This window comes from Strix uralensis, chromosome 26 (genome assembly GCF_047716275.1).
Source record: "Strix uralensis isolate ZFMK-TIS-50842 chromosome 26, bStrUra1, whole genome shotgun sequence".
NCBI classification, from domain to species: Eukaryota; Metazoa; Chordata; class Aves; order Strigiformes; family Strigidae; genus Strix; species Strix uralensis.
Genome location: NC_133997.1, coordinates 4,198,676 through 4,220,403, shown reverse-complemented (window position 1 = coordinate 4,220,403; position 21,728 = coordinate 4,198,676). Strand labels below are relative to the sequence as shown.

The 21,728-nt window shown below is 45.4% G+C and overlaps 1 protein-coding gene across 3 annotated transcripts in view; it reads right to left on the bottom strand.

Annotated features, from left to right (window-relative positions):
• Nucleotides 1–2,388: 2,388 nt before the first annotated feature.
• The window catches only part of UBASH3B (ubiquitin associated and SH3 domain containing B), a 75,729-nt gene continuing 56,389 nt past the window's right edge, over nucleotides 2,389–21,728 (bottom strand). For all 3 annotated transcript variants that reach the window (XM_074851210.1, XM_074851209.1, XM_074851208.1), the window contains exons 7-14: nucleotides 16,663–16,798; nucleotides 16,146–16,266; nucleotides 15,057–15,179; nucleotides 13,129–13,221; nucleotides 12,229–12,373; nucleotides 9,288–9,394; nucleotides 8,236–8,345; nucleotides 2,389–7,356 (exon numbers count right to left, since the gene is read on the bottom strand). In XM_074851210.1, coding sequence (XP_074707311.1) covers nucleotides 7,219–7,356; nucleotides 8,236–8,345; nucleotides 9,288–9,394; nucleotides 12,229–12,373; nucleotides 13,129–13,221; nucleotides 15,057–15,179; nucleotides 16,146–16,266; nucleotides 16,663–16,798 — 973 coding nt within the window. In that variant the 3' untranslated portion in view covers nucleotides 2,389–7,218. The remainder of the gene's footprint in view (nucleotides 7,357–8,235; nucleotides 8,346–9,287; nucleotides 9,395–12,228; nucleotides 12,374–13,128; nucleotides 13,222–15,056; nucleotides 15,180–16,145; nucleotides 16,267–16,662; nucleotides 16,799–21,728) is intronic.

The window sequence follows — 21,728 nt, the reverse complement described above, 5'->3', positions numbered from 1 at the left end:
AGGAAAACAAAACAACCCTTGTGGGTAAAACAACAGCAGTTTTAATATAAGCAAAGCGAAGCAAAGGTCCGCGCGCGGAAGCAAAAAAAAAAGAAAACAGATTTATTCTCTACTTCCCATGAACAGGCGATGTCGGGCCTTCTCAGAAAGCAGGGCTCCCATACGCGGAGGGGTTGCCTCGGAGGACCAAGGGTGACCCCATCCCCTTCCTCCTTTCTCCCAGCTTTATACTGAGCAGACGTCATATGGTCTGGAATATCCCTTTGGTCAGTTTGGGTCAGCTGTCCTGGTTGTGTCCCCTCCCAAGATCTTGCCCACCCCGTCCCACTGTGGGGGGGGGAAATGTCAGAAAGAGCCTTGGTGCTGTGTAAGAACTACTCAGCAGTAGCCACAACACCAGTGTGCTGTCAACACCCTGCCAGCTCCCAGCATAAAACACAGCACCATGGGGGCTGCTACAGGGGAAAACCAATTCTGGCTCAGCCAGACCCGGTACAAAAATGAAACTGGTGGGCAACAGGACTGAGGGTGCTTCACCTTGCACCCCCTCCAGCTCTGTCTCACTCAGGGGGAGAGATGTACGCAGGGGGAAGAAGGTCAAGAGAAACGTGGGCCTGGGATAACCCTGCCGGGGACCCCCTGCAGTGATCCTACATGTGCACAGTGTGCAGGTTGTAATTCCCCGAGATGGGGAGGCACCAGGAAGGTGGAGACCACTGTAGTGCAGTAATTGGCAAAGGTTGCTTGAAAACCCAGCTGGGTGGTTTAAATCCCTGGAAACGAAAGTCTTGCATCACTCTGCATCTTGTACTGCCACGTGCACGGGAGGTTTGCCCTGCTCCGCTTGCAGGGATCCTGGCAAAACCAGTAACGAGAGGAAGGTAATTTGCTGTGTGTGGTCTGTGGCTCTCCGGGGAATGAAGAGCATTGGCGAGGGGGTTGTGACAGGTTCGCTGAGCACGGAAGCGTGGGGCAGAGGATGACTGCATCAAGGAGGTCCCAGAGGACCAGTGGCAGAATTTGGGTTTCCCGTGTCCCCTTGCAGGTCTGATTATTTCAGGACCAATCTGGGGCATAGCAAAACTTTTTGTGTCTCTGGGGTGCACAGCGTCCAGTAAGATCACAAGGTTTATCCAAGCCTGTTGTAGGCAGAGCCTCTTTTCATGATGTAGCCACGTGTACTGGTTTCCAAAATGCTTTGGCTGATTCTACTGGCACTTCTCTGCAACTGCCCAACACTTGGTGCAAATGATAACACACTCAGAATGAGCTGACTTTTTAATAAGATAAGAAATACAGTTTAAAAACTGTGTGTATTTGCAGGACATGGGTTTGAGTGAACTGGATAAAATGGTTAATTATAAATACCTTATGCAATTTTAATTGATTAGAACCTGTTTCCATTAAACTTTCAGGTGCATGTAAGTGCATCATTCTATCAGTGTATATTTGATTGATAAAAGCTATGGCTTTTATGTTAATCATAATATAATCAGTTTTACTGGAGCTGTAGGCCACAAAGTTTAGTGTAGATAGTTGGTTTGAAAGGGAAGAGCCTCACTGGCTGATAAAACTACTGCTGGATTGAAAAATCCAGACCAGGAAAGAAGATATGTGTTGTCAAGGCAAGCATTGCTTTGGTTTAAAGTTGTGCTTCCAGTTCCACACATCTAAACCTGACAGTAAAATAACTCTGGGGAAAAAAGCCATCACGCAGTAGAGGCACTGAAGCGACCTGCCTCCAACCCAGAGGAAAAACTCCATCCCTGGGCAGTAGATGGAAAACCAGACCCGAGATGGTTTTGTGCCATCTGCTGTCAAATAAATGAACTTCATCTTCAGAGGAGGGAAGGAATATGAAGCTCAAATCCCCCTTTCTCCTTAATGCTTCTGAGGCTTACAGCCCATCCAGGTGGGCATCCCGAAGCGGGATGTGGTGAGGGCAGCACTGCAACCCAAACTGAGAAACAGCCCTGACTCCCTTCTTGTTTCAAGGTCCCAGTACAGCTCTTCTCTAGATTTATGCCCTGTATAGGCATTTCTCCTACCTACATCTGGCTGGAGCCATGGAACATATTGCTCAGGTGCACCCCAGCAGCTCACGGGCCCCTCTGAAGGGGCACTTCATCGAGGGTCTGTGTCAGAATGCTCACTCCAGCAAAGTCCAACACACTTGAGAGGAAGATTTAAATAGGAAGGGCAAGGTGTGGGTGCGTGGCATCTTTATTAAATCATCTATGAGACGTTTTTGTCCAATTTCCAAGAAATCCATTTAATATTGTAAGCAAATTAAAATGCAGTGGTTGTTTTAACAGTTGTTAGCACTTGAAACTGAGATTAAAAACAACCAACCCCCCCACCCCCCCCAAAATAAAAAAATACAGATGTCACAGGTAATTACAGCTATTTTTGGCAATACAATTATTGGTTTTTTTAAACAGCAAACATTTTTCTCAAATAAATACAATCTGCTCACACTAAAAAACATAATAAACAGAATGATACAACAGGTTTAAAATGAAAAAAAAAAAAAGTATCCACTGATAACATCAAGTTTTAAGAGATGTCCACAGAGAGAAACTTCAGAAAATACATTTTAATGGCAAGTAATAAAGGAACTGGCTGTGTGTTTTCAGTTATGTAGCATGTATGGTTCATGAATATTCCCCAGGGAAAACGTTTTTGAGGAAGTGGTGAGAAGTAGCGATTTGGAGTGTATGCAACCAATCACGCTTACCGCTTAATTATTTTTTTTGTCGTTCATTCATTCACCTTTTTAAGCATGTCTGTTATCACCATCATTTCACGTGTATTTTTTTAAGTTCAAATAATTTCCTCTGTGCTTAGGCTCCTTTTTAAAAACAAACCAAAACAAACCACAAACCAAACCTATTAAGTCTCCCTTTCTAAACAATAGTTTTCATGGAATTTCAATACATTTTAAGTCGTGAAGCGTCGCAAACTAATTTCCAGCTCTGGGTTTAGGTGAAGGTTAGTTGACTACAGCCTAACTCAATTATCTAGAGTCCCTCTTTCTGCAATGAACATGACTATAATCAGACACTAAATCTTACCCTACTTCTGCATGCATTTCCTAAATCAGGACTGGAAGGGCTGAACCCCGCACAGATATGAGTCCTCCAAATTCCTCCTTCAGTCAGTGGTAGGTGGCGGGGAGCAGCTTCATCCCAAGCTTGAGGAAATCATGAGGAATCTTCCTCTTTGTTTCCCTGGGCTCTGGACCAGGCCTTTGTAAGGACCCACAGGACCCAGAGGGAGAGTTTACAACCCCTCACATCCAGTGCAGTACGCAGGAGCTGAGCAGAGGGGCTGAGTTTGTCACAGTGCTGTACACAACCCCCTCCCCATCCTCTGACTGTTTTTCCCCAGAGCTGCAGTACCTGTGTCCCTGAGATATTGCTGCTCTGGGGGGTCAGGGCTGCACATACAAAATCATACGCTGGGAAATGGCGTTCTAGCATCCCTTCTACTCTCTTTTGTAGAATTACCACTGGCATTGCCTTCATTGAAGATAATTCTTGTAAGTAACCACTTATTTGGTGATGTAAATGATCCCTTTCATAATAACGTTGACATTAGAAGCTAACACCAGAGGAGAGAAGGAGGCTCCTACCATCAGCTGACTTCTTTCTGAAACCGTTCAGACTGAGTGAAAAGGGAAATATTTTTTTTTCTGGAGTCACGGTCTGGATCCTCAGTTCGCATAAGCAAGCAGAGCTCTGTTGATCTGAGTACACAGTGTCCCTTTACTCGCAGAGAACCTGGCTCCGTGCTCAGCGCTTTGAAGGGTTTGGCTGTAGCTGCCACTGCACTAAATGTAAGGGAAACGCATGAAACTTTAGATCTGGTACCTGCATTAAACTAGCAAGGTATCCCCAGGCAGAGCGAGATATAAAGTCTAGCGATAAGGACAAACTCTTGATCAAACCTGAGCTTTTCCAAATACCCTGGTTTTGACCTTCTGGTGCTGAGTGTCATCCTGTCAGCTGCTGCTCTGCTAGAATTTGATTCTGCACTTTGATTCTTGTATTTTTCTAGCCCAGTCCTGAAGTTGCAGTTTATGAAAACACTGGACTAGCAATTTATTCTTGGCAGATTTCCAGCTGTATTCCTTAATTGGGAAGAGAGGGAAAAATCTAGGAACTGCTATTTGTCTCCTATCCCCTAATTAAACTGTTGGGATCTGATGCAGCTCACAGTGAAGGCCAGGAAAACACTTGCATGCACTTTAGGTAGATCAAGTCTAATGTTCTTCTGGGACAAAACACTGAGGTGATGTTAAATACACATTAATGAGCAGCAATGGAGGGAAAGTGAAGCAGCAATTGTTTTGTATTCTTAACATCTCAATTACAAATTTAAAAGGAACATTTTTTCTTTCCCCCCCCGCCAATAAGCCTTATCAACATGAGACTACTTAACACAAACCCCCTATGAGAAATCAGAATGCTAGAAAAAAGATAAGATTTTTCTTTCTGACAGAGATTCTTGACACCTGAAAAATCTGAGATAAGACTACAATTGTCAAAATACTTTCCCAGCCATCCAAAAATATATATATTTTTTAAGAAGCGAGTATTTTAACATCTACCTTCTCAATGAGGACACTCTTTTCTATATTACTTACTATATGCAAAGATCAGCTAGTACAATATTCAAACTGTGCATTCAGGTTTTGTTCCCTCTCTGTTTCATGCTTCTGTCTAAATAAACTCCTTGTCAAGTCACTGAACTGCAGCAGGACCTGAGCAGCCTCCACTGGTTTGTATAGGCAATATGTGTTGCCTCAAATTACACCTTGCTGGCCCGTAGCGTGAAGCAAAAAGTAGCCTGGAGAATTGCACGTGCATCACTAACCAAGTTAGTTTTGGTGTGATTGTCATCTATTTAGATTTAAACTCTTTGCAAATTTGCAGTGAGTAAGCGTGGAGGAAAACAAGCCTGAAATGCGCTTCAGAACGTCTGTACGCAGCCAAAAATAGTTTAAATTACAGTTAAAAACTAAAGTGACAGCAGTATAACTGCACGGGGGCAGTTTCTTCTGTCATCTCATAAGTTATCTCCCTGACTTTTCAGTATACATCCCTGGTATAATAATGCACTTACGAATGGCCTACTGTGTATTACATAGTCATAAATGTATAAATAACGGACTATTGTTATGGTTTGTGACAACGTATCTATTGCACAGGACAAGCTCTCTGCTGACTCAAAATATGTACAGAATCTGGTGTACTCTCCCTCACAAGCTCAGTAAAACCCAGACCCAAAGCTGAGCTAAACCCCCTTAAGATTCGTTATATCGCAACTGCTGAGTGTTTTGCCTCATTTAGGAAGAAGGGATTGCGGTTTATCTCTCCGTATTTGTTCTGACTGCTGAAGTGCAGCTCAGCCATATCCTACTGCAGGTGAGACCAGGCCTGCCGAAGGCTTAATAGGTTAAAAGAAACCAACACAAAACAAACTTTGGTCTTGTTATCAATAACAAGTCTTTGTCAAAGTTGTCCAGTATCAACTTCTGTGCGTAGTGAGGACACTAACGCTTTCTGCAGAGGAAAAGCTGGGCAGAAGAGGGGTACCTAGGATGCCAGAATTTCTTTCCTGGTACTTCTGAACTTGCCTTTGACGCTATTTATGGGAATACTCAGACTTAGGGCCCAAACCAAGAAAGAAGTCTGCTTAAATCCTTTTTAAGCACATTTTTAAGTACCTTCTGGAAGTGAGCCTACACTGACAAGACCCATACAAATGTCTGCAGGAGCTTTTAGACCCAAGGCTGATGACTTAAAGTAATATTAATCTGAAAGAAACCTGCTCTGAAGCCAGTTTATACTATAAACTACCCACTGTGGTGCATCTTGTACTCTCCTGTGAAGCAGCTGGTGCTGGCGTCTTTCAGGCTGTCGCACTAAGAGGTCGCTGCTTGTGATTTCAAAGATTGTAGCTACAGATGGAAAACCTTCTCTTCCCCTTCTCCCAAAATCATCCTAAGCCTTCCCCCACCAGATAAATATCATCGTAATAGGCCAAAGCATGCTGCTCCTACATTTAAGTGTACTGGTTTTTCAGCTCTGCTTTGTCTTTATGGCAGATGGCACTTAGGAATTAAGGAAAAGGAAGCAAAGCATGCAGCCGAGGCTAAATTTCAGTGTCTTTTTGATTTGATTACCTCCTGAAGAGAGCTGCTTACTGCAGAATCTCACCAAGGCTGACAGAAAAGCTCACAAGGGACAGAAAGCCACCACTGAGTAAATGACTGGCACAAAATCTCAGTATAAAAGGGAAACTCTTTTTCCAAGGTCTTCTGAAGGGAATTTAAACAACACAAATACTTTAGGCTGGGTCTGTGCACATGGGTGGTTTTCAATAACCTAAATAAAGGAAAAAAAACAAAACCAAAACCAAACCAAACCCCAACTTTCTAAATCTGTCAGGTTTGGTTGGAAAAGGCTTATTTCATCTCCACTTAAAAGAAACTGCTCCCAGTCTTTGTTCCCAAAGGTGCTGTCTTTTGATGTGCAAACTTCATCTGTAACTGATGTGAAACTCAGTTTTCTTCTGGCATGGATCAGCATCAATCAATCTTTGCATCCACGGTATGCCCAACACGACACCTAACCCAGTGCTCAAATAGAGGAGAGGAATAATCTGATGCTGCCTGCAGAGGCATTGCTGGACTCTCATTTCCAGCTGGTGGCGATAGGCTTTATGGAAGGTGCTGAGAATTTGGGGGTAGTGAGTGAGGGGGTTGTCAACACGTGGTCCTGAACAAGTCTGCTAATGCTTTGCAATGACAGTAGTGAAAAAAACCCCAGCATCCTGAATTGCTCAACTTTTACACAGTGCTAGTTGTTTCTAACGCGGTACAGAAGGCAGTGAAAGCTACTGGTGTTATCAGAGCTCTGTTCAAGGTGGGAAAATCTACCCGAGCTACTGACTAAACAGAGACTCCCTGCTGTGCAAGAGCTTCAATCTGTATCTTAATATTTTTCCCTCGGATCGCTCCCTTTTGTATTTGCCTAGTTGTATATAAGAATTTTTGCATGACTGTGGCTGTGAGAGATATGCTAGAACAGCTGTTTTGTGATCCACTGAACATATCATGACTATTTTTCCACTGCCAATAAACACAAGAAAGAAGAGACATTCTCCAACGCTTAGAAAGGCCATGGGTTTTCCTTGCTCGTGTAGCTTTGCTCATTCTTGTAGTAAGGTTTCTCTCCAGTTAAAGCCTCCAGTTGGTCCGTGTGTGAGAGGGAGGATGGGGGGGTCCGTAAGCTGCCAAACACCTGTATCTCCCAGTTCTTCGCATGAACAAAACCCCAGGTATGGAATCTGTGTGGAAAGAGATGGAAAGAAAGGCAATGAGCAGGGATTTTGCTGTGGAAGGAAGGAGCTCCCCTAAAAGGACTGGAATCCTGCTGCACTACTGCAGCATTTCACTCTCTTCTCTCTCTTTCCCTCTCCACAAAGTCCATTTTCAGAAGATGACTGTAGGGCCGGAGTGTGACAGCCAGACTTTGTGCAGCACTGTACAGGCAAAACACTGGGAGAGGTAGACAATACCCTTGGAATGTAGTTTAAATATGGGCCAGTTCAAACCAAAGATGTCCCGCTGGTTGACAAGGTCCCAAATCCTGAAAGCCAGCACAGCCATGGAGGAGAAATACGGATGCTGCTCTGGCTCAGGTGTCCTCAGATCAAGTATCAGCGATGAACATCCCAGAGAGTCTGCAGGGTTGGCAGGGGACAGTGCCATCTCCCTAGCCAGGGCGGGAGTGAAGCAATGAAGGCAAAGACCCCATTTATAATTATCAGCCCTTTTCCGTGACCATGCAAAGGTCTTTAGGGTGAAACGAGAAGGGGAAGTGCTGCAGGGCAGCAGTGCCCTGTTAACTGTGGTTAGGGTGTTTTCAGCACTGGAGGGCACTGTGGGAGTCTCTGTACAGCCCCGCTATCTACAAGCATAAAGCAGAGTCGCTGCAAGCCCATTTGTAGGTGGGCATCTGATCCCGTGCTATCTGTTACAGAAGTGACACGTTAAGATAAGCCTCTTAAACCAATCTGCTTTACTCTCCTGACTTCTGAAATGGATGAGGCTCAGTAACGGACAGGACGATCGGATGAGAGGAACAAAGTGTCCTCTGCCTGATTAAGCAGATTGCAGATTTCTTTTTGTAAAGCCAGCGAGCTTTACTCCTTGCTGGTAATTACCTTTCGGACCATCTGTACAAAGTCCTTGGAGTTCTGCGGCGAGAGCCCTTGGAGCTGGCAGGTACAAGCCTCCAGGGAGGACGCGTGTGCCACTATCAGGATGTTATTTCCTGGAATAAAGTGAGAAATGCAGGCTGAGGAGGGAGATGAAGCCAGCTTTAGGGACTGCTGCCCAAGATCAAGCAGACCATTTAAAATGTTCAAAACAGGTTCGGTTTATCGTATAACAACGCATGAAACGATGCGTATACAGGGGAAAAAGCACGGTTTAGTAACAGAGCATTTCTCAATTTTCAGGATAATGGTTAACTCAGAGCTACTTCGTTTTAAAAGGGCTTTCTGAAGAAAACAAGAATTCCAGTGAGATTTCAGCTGTCTTGTGAAGCAAATGCTTTTCTTCTACCCCAAAATTAATTCTGATTAAAACAAGCACTTTAATTTCAGTTGCTGGTTTTCGATTTAGATTCCCATTTCCAAGATCCTTTACAGCCAACGCCACACTGTGCTATTGAGGTTTGTGTGCAAACTATTAAAATGAAAGCTTAGAATGCAGATTCAGATCAATGAAATGAAATTAGCAAAATCACCAGAACTTAGAAACATCCTCTTCCTATACTGTGAATGAAAAATAAAAGCTAGAGATTTTTTTTTTTTTCTTCAGTATTGTGTTTGGAGAAATGTTCTACAGTCTTTATGGGCAATATGTTTCAAAACAGTAGCTCAGATAGGGGATGGAAGATGCCCCATCTGATGCTGGTTACAGACGGCAGAGTGCAAAGGCCTTATTTATTCCCTTGAGAAACAGATAGCTTGCACTGGGTAGAGATCCCTAAAATACTTCTGCTACTTAAGTTTATGGACCTTTCGCATAAGCTGAGAATATCTGAACTCAGTTCTGACGCATACAGGAGTTTCCAAAGTCTCTGGGAGAGGGGATGAGAGAATCAGGTATGGGGATTCATCTCCCTGAAGAGGGGAAAGACTGGTTACGAGTATTGGCATTCACATCCTGGAGAGCCTGTCTTGTTTTTCACACCCTCTGTAGCACTCACCTTTCCCTTTACATTCACTGATGATTTCTTTTGTTACTTGGTAGCTTCTACTTATGTATGTATCATAAGATTCGGAAACCACTAACTTGCTGACAGGAATATGAGGTCTGTGAGCAGAAAAACAAGTACGGTAAATTGTAAGAAGCAATAAAGTTATAAGTGCAAGTTATGATTCATCTGAAAGTATCTGTTTCTTTAACTCTTCTAATTCCCCAAATCCCCAGAAGTGCATCTCACGTCAGGACTGCTATGATGATTTTTAAACTTCATGACTGAGATGTTTACTGTTCTGGCATTAAGATATTTCAGTTAGCTGGGAAAATTGATCATTGCTTCCTCTAACGTGGACCGGTTAGTGGCGGCAGCATACGATGTGCTGATGATACTTGTGTTACTTTTGCAACGGCATGCAGCAATAACAACGCTACCTGGCATTTATTTAGGCACGTGTCCTCTGAGCAGCAGATTTCAGGGCTCACCCACCCGCATAAAGTCAGTGAGTGGCAGGAGAGCAAAATCTGTACCCAGCAGGAGCAGGTGAGCAGGCAGGGACGGCCAGACAAGGACGGTGTCGATGCCGCCGGCTCTGCTGGCAGCTCTGCGGTCACAGCAGCGGGACGAGCCACTGTCCAAGCAGTCTCTGCCACCTGAGGTCTGTGCTGAGCTACCACGGCTTCCAGCTTAGGGCTGGGCTGGCAACATCTGTGTCTGCCTGCAGAGACCGGGCAGGTACAGGGAGAAATGTGGAGGAGGCTGATGCTGGCTCTCCTCACTGCTCAGGCTTCGATGGTGAAAGGCAGAGGCAAACTGCTGCTCTGGCCATCTGTAAAGCTGCATTGCTGGGAAATGCCTGGAATTAGCTGGCTGGAGCAGGTTGATGTGCGCAGAGGAGCAAGGGATAGGAAGCAGAAGGCTGTATATTCATGCTGTGGTGCAAGGAAAAGTCGTAACTTTTCCCCCCATTCAGTGATCTGATATATCTACAGGAATTGCCCTTGTGAGAGGAGACAGAGCACCAGGAGGGCTGTCTCCCAGTCCCCCACCTAACCAGCTGAGCACACAAGAGCCGGCTCTTTTCTTGTGCTGAGAATATTCGTTATGGTCTTCTCAGAAGGCACATGTTTTCCAAAGCAGAGACTCTCCTGTGGTCCAGCTGCTCTGCCGAGTGTTAGCCATGTGATACCATTTCAGGGATAAACACGGTGTAAGGACTCCTATTTAGATATTCTAAGAGTGTTGGAATTTTAGCTGCAGACCAAAAGGATGCAACACAAGTCATTTATGGTATGATTAGGTATGAAAAAAATCAGTGATTTTTCTTTATGTTTTCCTTTTTTTTTTTTTTTCATGTTTCAACTGCTTATTCCACTTGAGGGTTCTAAAACACACGGGTGCACTGAGACACCAGGAAACACCAGTGTTTCTGCTGATACCATCAACCACAAAAGCCCAGCCACAAAATATTCATCACCAAGCCCATGTAGGTGGAACTCCTGTGTACATATACTATGTGTGTCTTATAAATGTTTTGTTTTTATCTGAGATTGCTCAGCCAGCGATCAGGCACACACTAAGATAGAAAGGGCTGGTCTCCGCAAGAAGTCATAGTGATACAGGTATTTCAGCAGTGAGGTGCAGTGGAGGACCGGAACTGTGTGAACTTTCTGGACTTTCCCTCTTTGTGGGAGCTCTTTGAGTCTGGCTTGTATAAATGAATCATAAATTTGAGAATAAGAAGCCTGAACAGACCATCTTGCCTATTCTTTGCCACATTGACTATTTCTGCTGGGTTTTATTTAGCCTTTCTTTCTGCAGCTTACAGTAAAAAGCATTTTGGGCTGAGGGCACCACGGCTGCGATGCTGCACTGGGGAGTCAGAAGAGGTTTGAGTTTCCCTCCAGACTCAGGCTGCAGGTCGCTCCCAGCAGCCCTGCGGTGTTTCTCGGCAATGATGCTGAGGTGCAGCCGTGTGGCTGGATACAAGGAAAGCAGCAGAGGCTGGCAGGGCATGAATTCAGGAGATGGAGCCTAACCAGGCACCAGGACTGATCCGCGCGGCCGCAGGGGTGGCTGGCAAAAATGCCGAGCTCTGTGAAGGTCAGCTCTGCACTTTTGGAGCGGGTCTGTCAGGGCCCTTGAAAGCAGAGAGAATTATCTTTGCGTTTCCCTTTTCTGCAGAGTGAGAGGAAAGATCAGTGGTGCTTATCCATTTGCCATTCAAATGTTTTTTAACCAGACGTTTACTCTATTTGCTTTCACCAGCTGTTTTTCGGTTGAATACCATGAAAACCTGAGTCAGAAACCTGCAATTTTTTCCACCAAAAACTTTTCAGATGTAATTGCTGAGAAGTGAGCAATGCTTAGGGTTTAGCTCTTTGATAGAAAACCTCTGAATTTTGATGTTCTAGGAGACCCTGAATTCCTGACAGATGTAAACATGTTCCCCAGGGTGATGCAAAATTTACAATTAAGATCCATCACCATGCTAATCATAACGGAGACAGACAAGCTTTTTCCTCTGGGGAAGGAAAAGGCTGGGCGTGAGTGAACCCAGGATCTGATTCAATTTATGAACGTGATGGTCAGGGAACTAAGCCAACAGAACTAGTTCTGTCAGCTGAGCCCAAACTCCTAAGTTTTAGGAAAAAGGGTTAAAACAAAAATACTTTGAGGGTTTCCTGGACACCTGAAAGATGCCCAGGACGGAAGGACTACTGGAAAGAGAACCTCCACGATCAGCAATACAGCTGGACCTGTCAGTGATCTGGGAAATTTGGTTTATAAGAAGCCATTCTCAGGCCTCAAGCCTGCTCCAAGTTTATTCTGGGAGCCTCAGCAGCTCTTCCAGTCATTGCCTAAATTTAAAAACTCAGCAGAGTGTTACTTTTCAAAAACAAAGCCCAAAAGCAATCCAAGACCCTCTCAGCCCCCTTTCTGCTACCTGTAGGTTGTATCAACGCTTAGAGTAGCTGCAGCTAAATCCACGGGGGGTATCCAGGCGGGTAGTGTGTTCCCAGAGACCCACTTGGTCCATTCAAACAAGCCCGGCTCTATTCGAATTTTCAGGTTGTTCTCTTGTTGCATACCTTGAGAAGGGAGAAAGGAGACCAGGTGTCAGTGAAAGTACCTGGGGAGAAAGGCAGCAAGACTTCGCAGCTTTAATTCTTCTGTTTGATTGTAATTTTTTTTTTTTTTCTCTCTAAATAGTCAGTTGATTAATAGTTGGTATGAAAGATGAAGTATTTAATATATGTACTTGGCATATGATATGCCAGGGAACGTAAACCTCTGGCTGGCAGCTACGTGCAATATATTGAACCTAGGCATGACTGCATTTTGGAGGTGTTTCTTGACTGTTTCCAATGCCAGGGCATCTCGTGCTCTATCACTATTTCCCTTCCCAGTTTCTGCAGTCAATTATTCTTACTGAGGGTAGCAAGTTTCTTGGTGGCAGCACTTGCTGTGGGAGCAGGCAGCAATGAGCAGCTGCAGGCACGTGAGCAGGCAGGGACGCAGGGCTGCCGAGCTGGATGTGTCCACCCATCCCGACTGCACATCTGGCTTCTGCAGGGGGGGAATAAACCTACCCCTGGCCAGCAGCTGGTGTCAGGGCCAGTGCCAGGGCTGCCGCTTGCCTAAGCGCTTGTCACACCACGCAATTAGGAAAGGGCTGCTTATGGGCTGCGTTGTGCTAACGGGGAGGATACTCCCATGGAAATAACCCTCACCCTGAATTACCATTTCCTTGGGTCTCCCATGCCAGGCTCCCTTTTATCTGGTTGGCAGCGTTTTCCCCAGAAAGCGAGGAGAATGCAGCCCTTCCTGCTCGTTGGGTTCTTACCTTTCAGAATATTGTGTGCTGTCTGTACACACCGTAGGGATGGGGAGCTGTAGATGTAGTCTACAATGGTGTTTGTTTCTAGCAAGGCTTCACCTGCAAGCAAATTTCAACACCCGTGAATAAAACCAGACAAATGGCGTTGTAACAGCAACAGCAGCGTGCAGGGTATCTGCCACCCAGCAAGGAGCTAAAGCAGCTTCCCAGCTGCACTGCTTCTGTTTTGGGAAATATGTGTACCCATCGTATTTTACTTCAGCGGTGTGTCGGGCACTGTGGTGTGCACAGCTGTGGAACTGGGATACATTTCCCTGTGTGTGTTGCTCCACGTGCATTTAGGTACTTAACCAGCATGCAAAGAAATTGCAGCGGCTTTTGCTCAGTTTCTGCTTCCCTTAGATTTAGCCAAAAAGCAAACAGTGTGCTGAGAAAAATTGTAGAGCACTTGAATTTAATTTAATTTCATTTATAAGCTGTAAATCAGAATGATTCAACCTAACTCAAACCCAACTTAATTCAATTGGCTCGATTCTTCGCTAGTATAAATTACCATTTCATTACACAGGTGGAAGATCACTGAAAATGAGATAAGAATCAACTCCACTATTAGGGTTATTAATATTCTTGCAATGCCAAAGGAAACCAAATGAGAACAGGAATCTGCTCAGCATTGCACAGACTTGTAGTAAGAAAGAGTTATATTTTTGTTGTATTTGAAGAGGGAGGACAAAGAAGTGGGAGCAAGAAGGGGTTATTAACTTGACTTCGTATGTTTAATGACGGCTGTAATCGTGTCAAACCCATCTATAAATCTCTGGGGAGAAGTGGGGTAATTTAGAAGGAGCGGCACATCTAACAGCCCTCCGTCACGGGGAAGCTGCTCGTTTGCTTTAGTCATCGGAGGAATTACGGCGCCGGCGATCGTCAAGGTCGCGTCTGCGGCGCTGCGGCGGGGAGCGGTTGCCTGCAGATGGCCGGCACGCTGCGGCCGCGCTGGCGGCTCCACGGCGTCGGGGTCACGTCTGCAGTTGTGTCCTCAGACCCGTTTAATGACACCACCAAAGTGTGCTGTGATTGCTCCCAGATTCGCCTTCTGTTACGGGCGTATTGCAAACCCCGATGCCATGTGGCCGGGAGTCTGAGCATCCTGCTGTTGCACAGTGATTTATTTTTGTTTAAAAAGCAAGTTTAATTTTAGCTGCCCTAGTTCGAATGTGACCAACACAAAGTACTCTAAAGGATTTGAATTTGGGAAAATGCGAAGTACTGCTTTCTGAAGCGCGTGTCTTTAAGGGGCTGGGCTCCCCTAATCACAATGCTTAATATGTGCTCTTTGACCACCAAATAATTTTCTGTCTATACACAAACCAACAGGCTCAGAAGTTGGGGGACAAGGATGGGGGAGTGGGAGAACACTGGAAATAATCTGGACTGTGTTTTTGCCACATAAACATAAAGCCAGCCAGGTTGATAGAAGTATATTGGTGTGGCAAACTGCAGGTCAAAATTTAAGATTGTCAAAGTCAAGGAAAAAGTGTATTTTGCATGGGGGGGTGACTGTCCCACTGCTGCGTTTCTCACCAACGCTGGTATTAACAGCGTCTTCCAGCGTGGCACATTCACAGGGCAGTAGCGAACGCTCTGCAGTCGCGCTGCTGATGGCTCTGATTTCATACCCCGTCCTAGATTTTTGTGCTTTGCCTTTTCTCCAGCTGCAGCAGCTGAAGGAGACAAGGTTTCCTTTGAAAGAGAGGCCTTGCTGGGCAAGGTGAAGGGACTTTGCAAAGGTCATTGAAACGTCTAAATCCCGTTAGTTCGGGACACCCGCTTCATTTTTTTCCTGCCTTGCACTTTCTTTCTCTGGCTGAGGTGTGTGGGAGGGAGATAGCAAAGCTTCCTGGGCAAGCTCTTGTCTGCTGAGGACAACTTACCAACAAGCTTTGCCTGCGTACAGCCCAGCACGGTGATTGGGGCGTCTTTTTCATAATCCCTGAAACCGCCACTTCTTTGAGGTAAGCTGTGAGGCATATTCAGGTTACTACGCATATACCTTCCTGTGAGGGAGAGGTTAGAAGCAGTTGCTGGAATTATTTGAGCAGAGAAAGGCAAAGAGCACCACGCCTGTCTCTACCCTCTTTCACCACAACGTCTGCACCTCGCAGGCATTGCCTAGGCCTGGCTGTTGAGCAGTTCTTCCCATGTAAAACTATCAGGAATCTGATAAAACGAAGTCAAGCAGCTGTATCAGTTCAAAATCAGCAGAGAACACTGCTAACTTCTTAAAAGTTATCTTTAGGACAGATTTCCCCAAAGGAACATAATTTCTACCCCCAGAACAAAAGAAACCTCAAATGTTACACTTTTACAGGAGGCTAAAATGTCAGAGTTCTTCAAAGGTAATTTAGAAAGAAGGTAGTTGTAAAGTCATCCTTTTTTCCAGTGATTTTGACTACAAGATATTGGCAATTTTTGAACAGAAAAAGGACTTTTTAGACAAATTTCTGAGCAGCTCTAATGCCAACAGAGCCTGAAGTTATAGTCTGTTAACTATAGTCTGAAACTCAAGCGTATTACTGGGTTGCAAACTCCAGCTTATGCCCCAAAAGGCACTCTGAACTGTACCTGGTAGTGGTGGTATTTTCATTTAGGACAGAGAGCCAACCGTGCAAAACATTTTCCTGATGGTAGATGTTTGCATTGGACCCTGACTGCTAACATCATGACTTCATTTCCAAAATGAAAATGTTCTTTGGCAATGTTACTTTAATGCAATCTTTCCTGCAATAGTTTCCCAAATATTAGTAAATGTAGTATTTACTCCCTGGCTCGTGTTTCTGCTTTGGACTGCAGCCCTGCCATGGCAGAGCTCTGCACTGAGGTGCTCTGCCACTCGTAACTGCTCAAAGCAAGACTTTGTGTTAGGAAATCACAGCTCCCATCTAAGCTTTGCCCCAGGCAGTTGCCACTCTCCTTCCTTCATCTAAACCTAAAGCCTGAGACACCCACAGGAGCTGACTCACCTTTGGCATCAAAGCACTGTGACAACCAGTATTTCCCAAAAACGACATCCATCCTTTCCCCATGTCTGCAGACAAACAGGCAGCGTTTCTGAGGCCCTGGCTGGCTGGTTATTCTCAGGGGCTGGAAGAAAAATTACAGGATGTCTGACCTTCATCAGAGTGCAAAGGTTTTTCTGAGATCCAGTTTACTAATGGGAGTCAGGACCCGGCGCCTCTTGCTTTACCTTTGTGCAAATGTGGGTACAGGAAAACTCTTCTGAAGTTGGTGAATTTATACTGGTACAACACAGCTAAAGTGAGCAGAGGATGGGGCCCTGCTGCCCCATGCTAAGAGCAAGTTTGGGGACCGCAGTGTCTTCCGTGCCTGCGGTTAATCGTGTCCTTCAAAAGCTTTAACCTGTAACTTCTGATGTAGGCAGTGAAAGGAGACCAGAGGATAAGTTGTTGGGGAAAACCCAGTTGCTGGAAACTTGCCACTAAAACCATGTGTGATTTACATGTGTGTGTGGGTCCCTACCTGCACGTTCTGGCAGATGATAGTGAGGGGCCCTGCATCCCCAGGTCCTTGGTCTTCCTGCTGTCTTCTTTCCAGAGCTCCGTCAGTGAAGGCTTGAAGGGACGGGGAAGACGTAGTATTCAGAATTGAGTAGGACCTGCCAAAAATAGGAAGATGTTGGCTTTGGGAATGCTTTGGGCTTCATGTGCTTAGGCTGCAGTAAGGACATTTCTGTAGTCCTCAGGAACTGATGATAATTACTGTTGTCATGTTATTACATTATTATTTGTATTTTAGTGCTGTGAGAGAGAACCTTGCTAGGTACACACATGAAGAGACAAATCCCATCTCAGCAGGCTTTCTGTTTCCTTAGAAACAGTTTCACAGAACAACAGTTCCCAAACTTTGGTCTGCGAGGCTCTGTCAGCCCTCAAATATTCCCATGGAAAATGCCAAGACCTTCCTCACAGCCACAGGGTGCTCACTAACATCATCTGGGGACCAGCTGCACATTACTTACCACGGTCTTGTGGATCAAGGTTTGGAAACTAATGGGTACAGGGAGTTTTCACTCACCTTTGTAGCAGAAGCTATGGCTTCAGTAGAAAGCTGTAGCACAACCCTGCCTCTCATGCGGGGCAGTTTTCAGGGTTCCTGTGCAGAGAGTAGCTTGTATCCTCTGGTAGGGGTGTGACACGCTCAGTCTGGGTTGTTTCTACATTTTTCAGTCCTGTCTATTCCGTTTTCCATCTATAGTGGGAATTAATTCTAACCAGTGCTTCTTGTTAAGTGTAGTCAACGGGATATAATAGATCCCTTTCTCTCTCAAGGGGCTTATCTAATGATGGTTCCTCTGAATAAAGCTCTCATGTCCGGACGTTCAAGGACTTTGACCAAGACCCTTGGGAGTAAACTCTGACAGGCAATTACAGAAGCTGCAGTGACCCTCTGCTGATTCATTTACATTGTATGGGTTACATTTGCTTAGTCATTAAAAAAACCCGTTGTCAGATAATGTATATGGTCATTTACTTTGACAGAAATAGTTGCCATTGCTTGCACTTTTCAGTGCCTTAAATATGTCAGAAGTTGCTTCCTGACAAACACCTAGTTAGGATAAAATCTCAGAGGGGTTTCATAGCTGTTAAATTACACCAAGTGCCTCTACCAACTGAACAAAAGTAGGTCATCTGCATTTTTGTAAAGAACTCATCTTCTGCAAGATCATATGATTTGCACCAGTTTAAAGAAGAAAAAAAAATACCACACTGTTGGTCCTGATGTTGGTCCCTTATCTGGTGGATTTAAGGTGCAAGGATGAGACTGAGGTACTGGCTTATTCAGTCAGGTGAAGATGCCAGGCAGAGAAGCACTGGCAGGCAAGGGGAGCGGGAGGTGGGATCCAGCCGTACTGGGGACAGCACTGCTGATCCCATCCCACAGCGTGAGGCAGCAGATAACCTCTCCAGCCTCCTGCTCTTACTCTGTCAGACCTGACCTTCTAGGTTCACAGATTCTTCTAACTGTATTTATTTTATTCAAGCTGAGTTCCCAACAAGGGCTGGGCTTGCTCTAGAAACCGTTCCTCTCGTTGCCCAAATGAGCATCAGAGGTCAGGGCAAGCAAATACCTCTGAGTTAGGCCCAGTATGACTCCGAGGTGCGAGAGGGGCGGTGGATCTTGAAGAGGAGTTAGATGAAGGCAGGAGAGCTTTGTGGATAAGCTGAGGGAAATACTACTGGGTGCTGTGGTGAGAAATCATGTCTAACCCTCCTCCTCAGAATACTGCAGGCAGAAGTACGCTCGGACCACATTTCCAGCTGGCAGGATAAGGCCAACTCTGATCCAAAAGCTGCCTGAGTGCGTTAGTGTGTGCCAAGCCCAGGGTGGCTAAGCCCTGAGGGAGCACGAATGGACATTTATCACTGTATTAAGTAGTTAGCTTGGAGTGCAGGTGCAGCTAGCATAGATACATCCTCACTGACCCAAAAACTTGAGTATCTCAATAGGAGAAGAATCGAAATTTCTTAGCTAGGACCCATCTCTATTGCTGTACAAAGTGGATCTTGAGCCTGAACTCTCTGTCTTCACTTCTGTGTTGCAGCTTCCAGACCCTCATCTTGTCTCAGCCCCTTCCTGCTTTGCCCATGTGACAGTCTTTTAAGGACGCTGGCCTGGAGAATACTAAGGATTTGTTTGGTTACTCCTCTTCCCCTTAACCCCAGGAGCTGCTGCACAATTTCTGAGACCATCTTTCTCTCTAAGCCCTTATTAAAAGGCCATGAATGCTTTCCTATCTATTTATAGATGCTAGGATTCGCTGCAAATGATGATGAAGCAAAGGCATACTACCTTGCTGTGTCTGGAGGACAGCCACCAGCCTGTCTTCAGCAGTATCTCCTTGATGTTGCTGGAAAACAGAAACCGCTGAAGCTATTTCAGCTTAGTCATCTTCTAAGCATAGGTCATTGTTTGGAAGCTTTTCCCAAAGCTTGTGGTTCCTCTGCTTGGCAAACACAGACTGAAGGCAGACAACAACATCTACTGTCTTCTGGATGATGCCTTGCCTTCACTGCTCTGTCAGTGATACTGCTGTGTCCCTGGAGGCAATGTCCTCCCAGTCAGGAAAGGCCCCTTGAAGAATGGAGGTGCTGCAGCAGAGGATGGAGAAAGGGTCTCTGCCATGGCACAACAGTGCTGGTCCTCAGCTCTGTGTAGGAAAAGACTCCTCTGCTGCATCACTCATCATTACCTAGAGGAGAGCGATCCCTGGGGAAAATGAACCAGCCATTGTTGTAGAACGGGAGGAAGACAGAGTGGAAAAAACCCAACTGAGGCCCAAATATAGCTTGAAAAATTAGGGCTGTTTTTCCTCCCCCTGGTACTTGTGCCAAGTCTGATTTCTCAGGCTTATTAAAGGGGCAAAGAATAGCTTTGGCATCTCACGAGGAGCTGAAATAGACTGTGGTGTAATATCTACAGCACTTCTATCCATTTTGGGGCAGAGGAGGTGACTATTTCTGGCTTTGCTGGTAATGGAAAGGCAGTGCAGGGAACCATCACAAGTTTAAGCTTTTGGGTAGCGCTGGGTCCACAGATACAAAGACAGCACACTTACTTCTGCCTTATGCCTTTACATGCATATGTGGAGAGCCCCATGGTCTCAAATGCTTGGGTTTTGTGGCTTCTATGGGGCAAGTAAATTCCTGTACCTTTGCTGGGCTTCCCACTTCCTCTGGGCTCTGTGTGCTGAGGGTGGAGAGTTTCTTCTGTTGACTTGGTAGCCCACTAATTTTCAGGCATGAAAGGCAACTTAGAAAACACCCTACAACCAGTTTGCTGAGGAGCTTTTAAGGTGGATATGCATATATATATATATATATGTATATGGCACACATATCTTTAATACTGCATCTGTAGTTTGGATTCACCCCAAGTAGTTTCAGCTGACCAGTAGCTTCTGCTGCTTCCAGGAGAGGACTTCCACCTTGATATCATACAGGGGGAGAAGTATTTTGGTTTTAACATACCTGTGGCCAGGTCCTCTCCTAGGCTCAATCAGAACAGATCTGACATCGATACAAACACAACCAGTTCCTCCCCTACGGCGAGTCCAGTGCTTGGTTCAGAGAGGTTATTTTTCACCCACATACCCTTACTGAGGAGATGGCAAGAATGGGTTAAACAGACTTAGGATCTGGGTTGAATTGTGTGGGATGCTGAAGCGATTTATCTTCAATTACTTTCCAGTCTTCAGCACTGATCAGAGATTGAATGTTTCTCCTCACTGTTACCAGCAGGTCCAGTCCTTGGCATGAGAAGAAATCATGCAGGGATGTGCCACAGCCAGCAAAGAAATATAGTTTATGTGTATGGAAAATCCCTGGGGTTTGCAGAATAGAAGTGATACCATTCCTATTTTTAGTAGACAGGGAAAGGATTCAGACCTGGAGTCTCTCAAGACACAACCTGGTTTCCTGGGCAGTATTTCTGCCTCGAAGGCAAAGCCTTTCCTCCCCTATTAAACAGATCACCAAGCTTGTCATCTTCATGTGGCAGCCTGCTGGTCTGCAGCCGAGGTACAGACCATTCTACAGGGCAGGGACGTCTTTCTGTCGTATGTTTGTACAGTGGAAGGTCTGTGTGCTGGGCAGAGCTCTCGAGGCACTGTTTGGATATTAGCCATAAAAACCATGTCCTGCAAAGGCCACAAGTTTCGGCACCTGCCTCACTTGGGCAGTGCAACAGGGAAACCTTTTTCGGGTGAAATGTGCAGGAACTAGCAATCTAATTTTGCTGTATTAAAATTTTCGATCAGACATCCCAGAATAGCATTTTGCCTGTCATATCTCTTGCGTGGTATAGCCAGGGTGCTGCAGCCCAGAGTGAGCTGTATTTTCGTGATGATCTCAATAATGCATGATTTTTCACTTGAAGAATGCAGTCTCTGGTGACTAGGAGGGAAAGCTCCATGACTCTTCTTTCTTTCTTTTTCATCCTCTGCAGGGATGAAACGGGACATGGCTGTGTACACAGAGGCAGCACAAGCCAGCCCCCGGGATCACGACATTGCTCACCACCAGCAACCTTGGTCCCAACACCCGGAGCTGGGTCCTGTCTCCTGCAGTCCCGGTGAGTACTGCCATGCTTACTTTCATGCCTACAAAATGAAGGTATCTGTGTGCTGTTCTCTTACCCCAAGGATCCTACTGTGAATACCATGGCCTAGACAGCAGCGGGGCTTAGGTTGTCCTTAGCTTGCTATTGTTTTGACCACATGACATTCTGTAACCTAATATTCCCTGCGGGAAGCCGTTGTGTAAAATGAGGCTGTTTCCGGGTATGTAATAATGTTTTTGATAAATGCTCCATATTGCATGCTCCAATTAATGATTTATAGTCTTTAGCAGTAATCGGGGAAGGGGCATTTCCTTCCTTTGCTTGTCTGGAGGCAGAGGTGCTGGAGTTACAAAACATTTGGCTTTCCTTTGAGTTGCTGCTGCAAGAGCAATTCTTTCCCATGCTGTTCCCTAGGCCTCAAAACTCTTCCAGGCGCTGTAAGAAAAAAAAGCAGAATCCACTAGAGC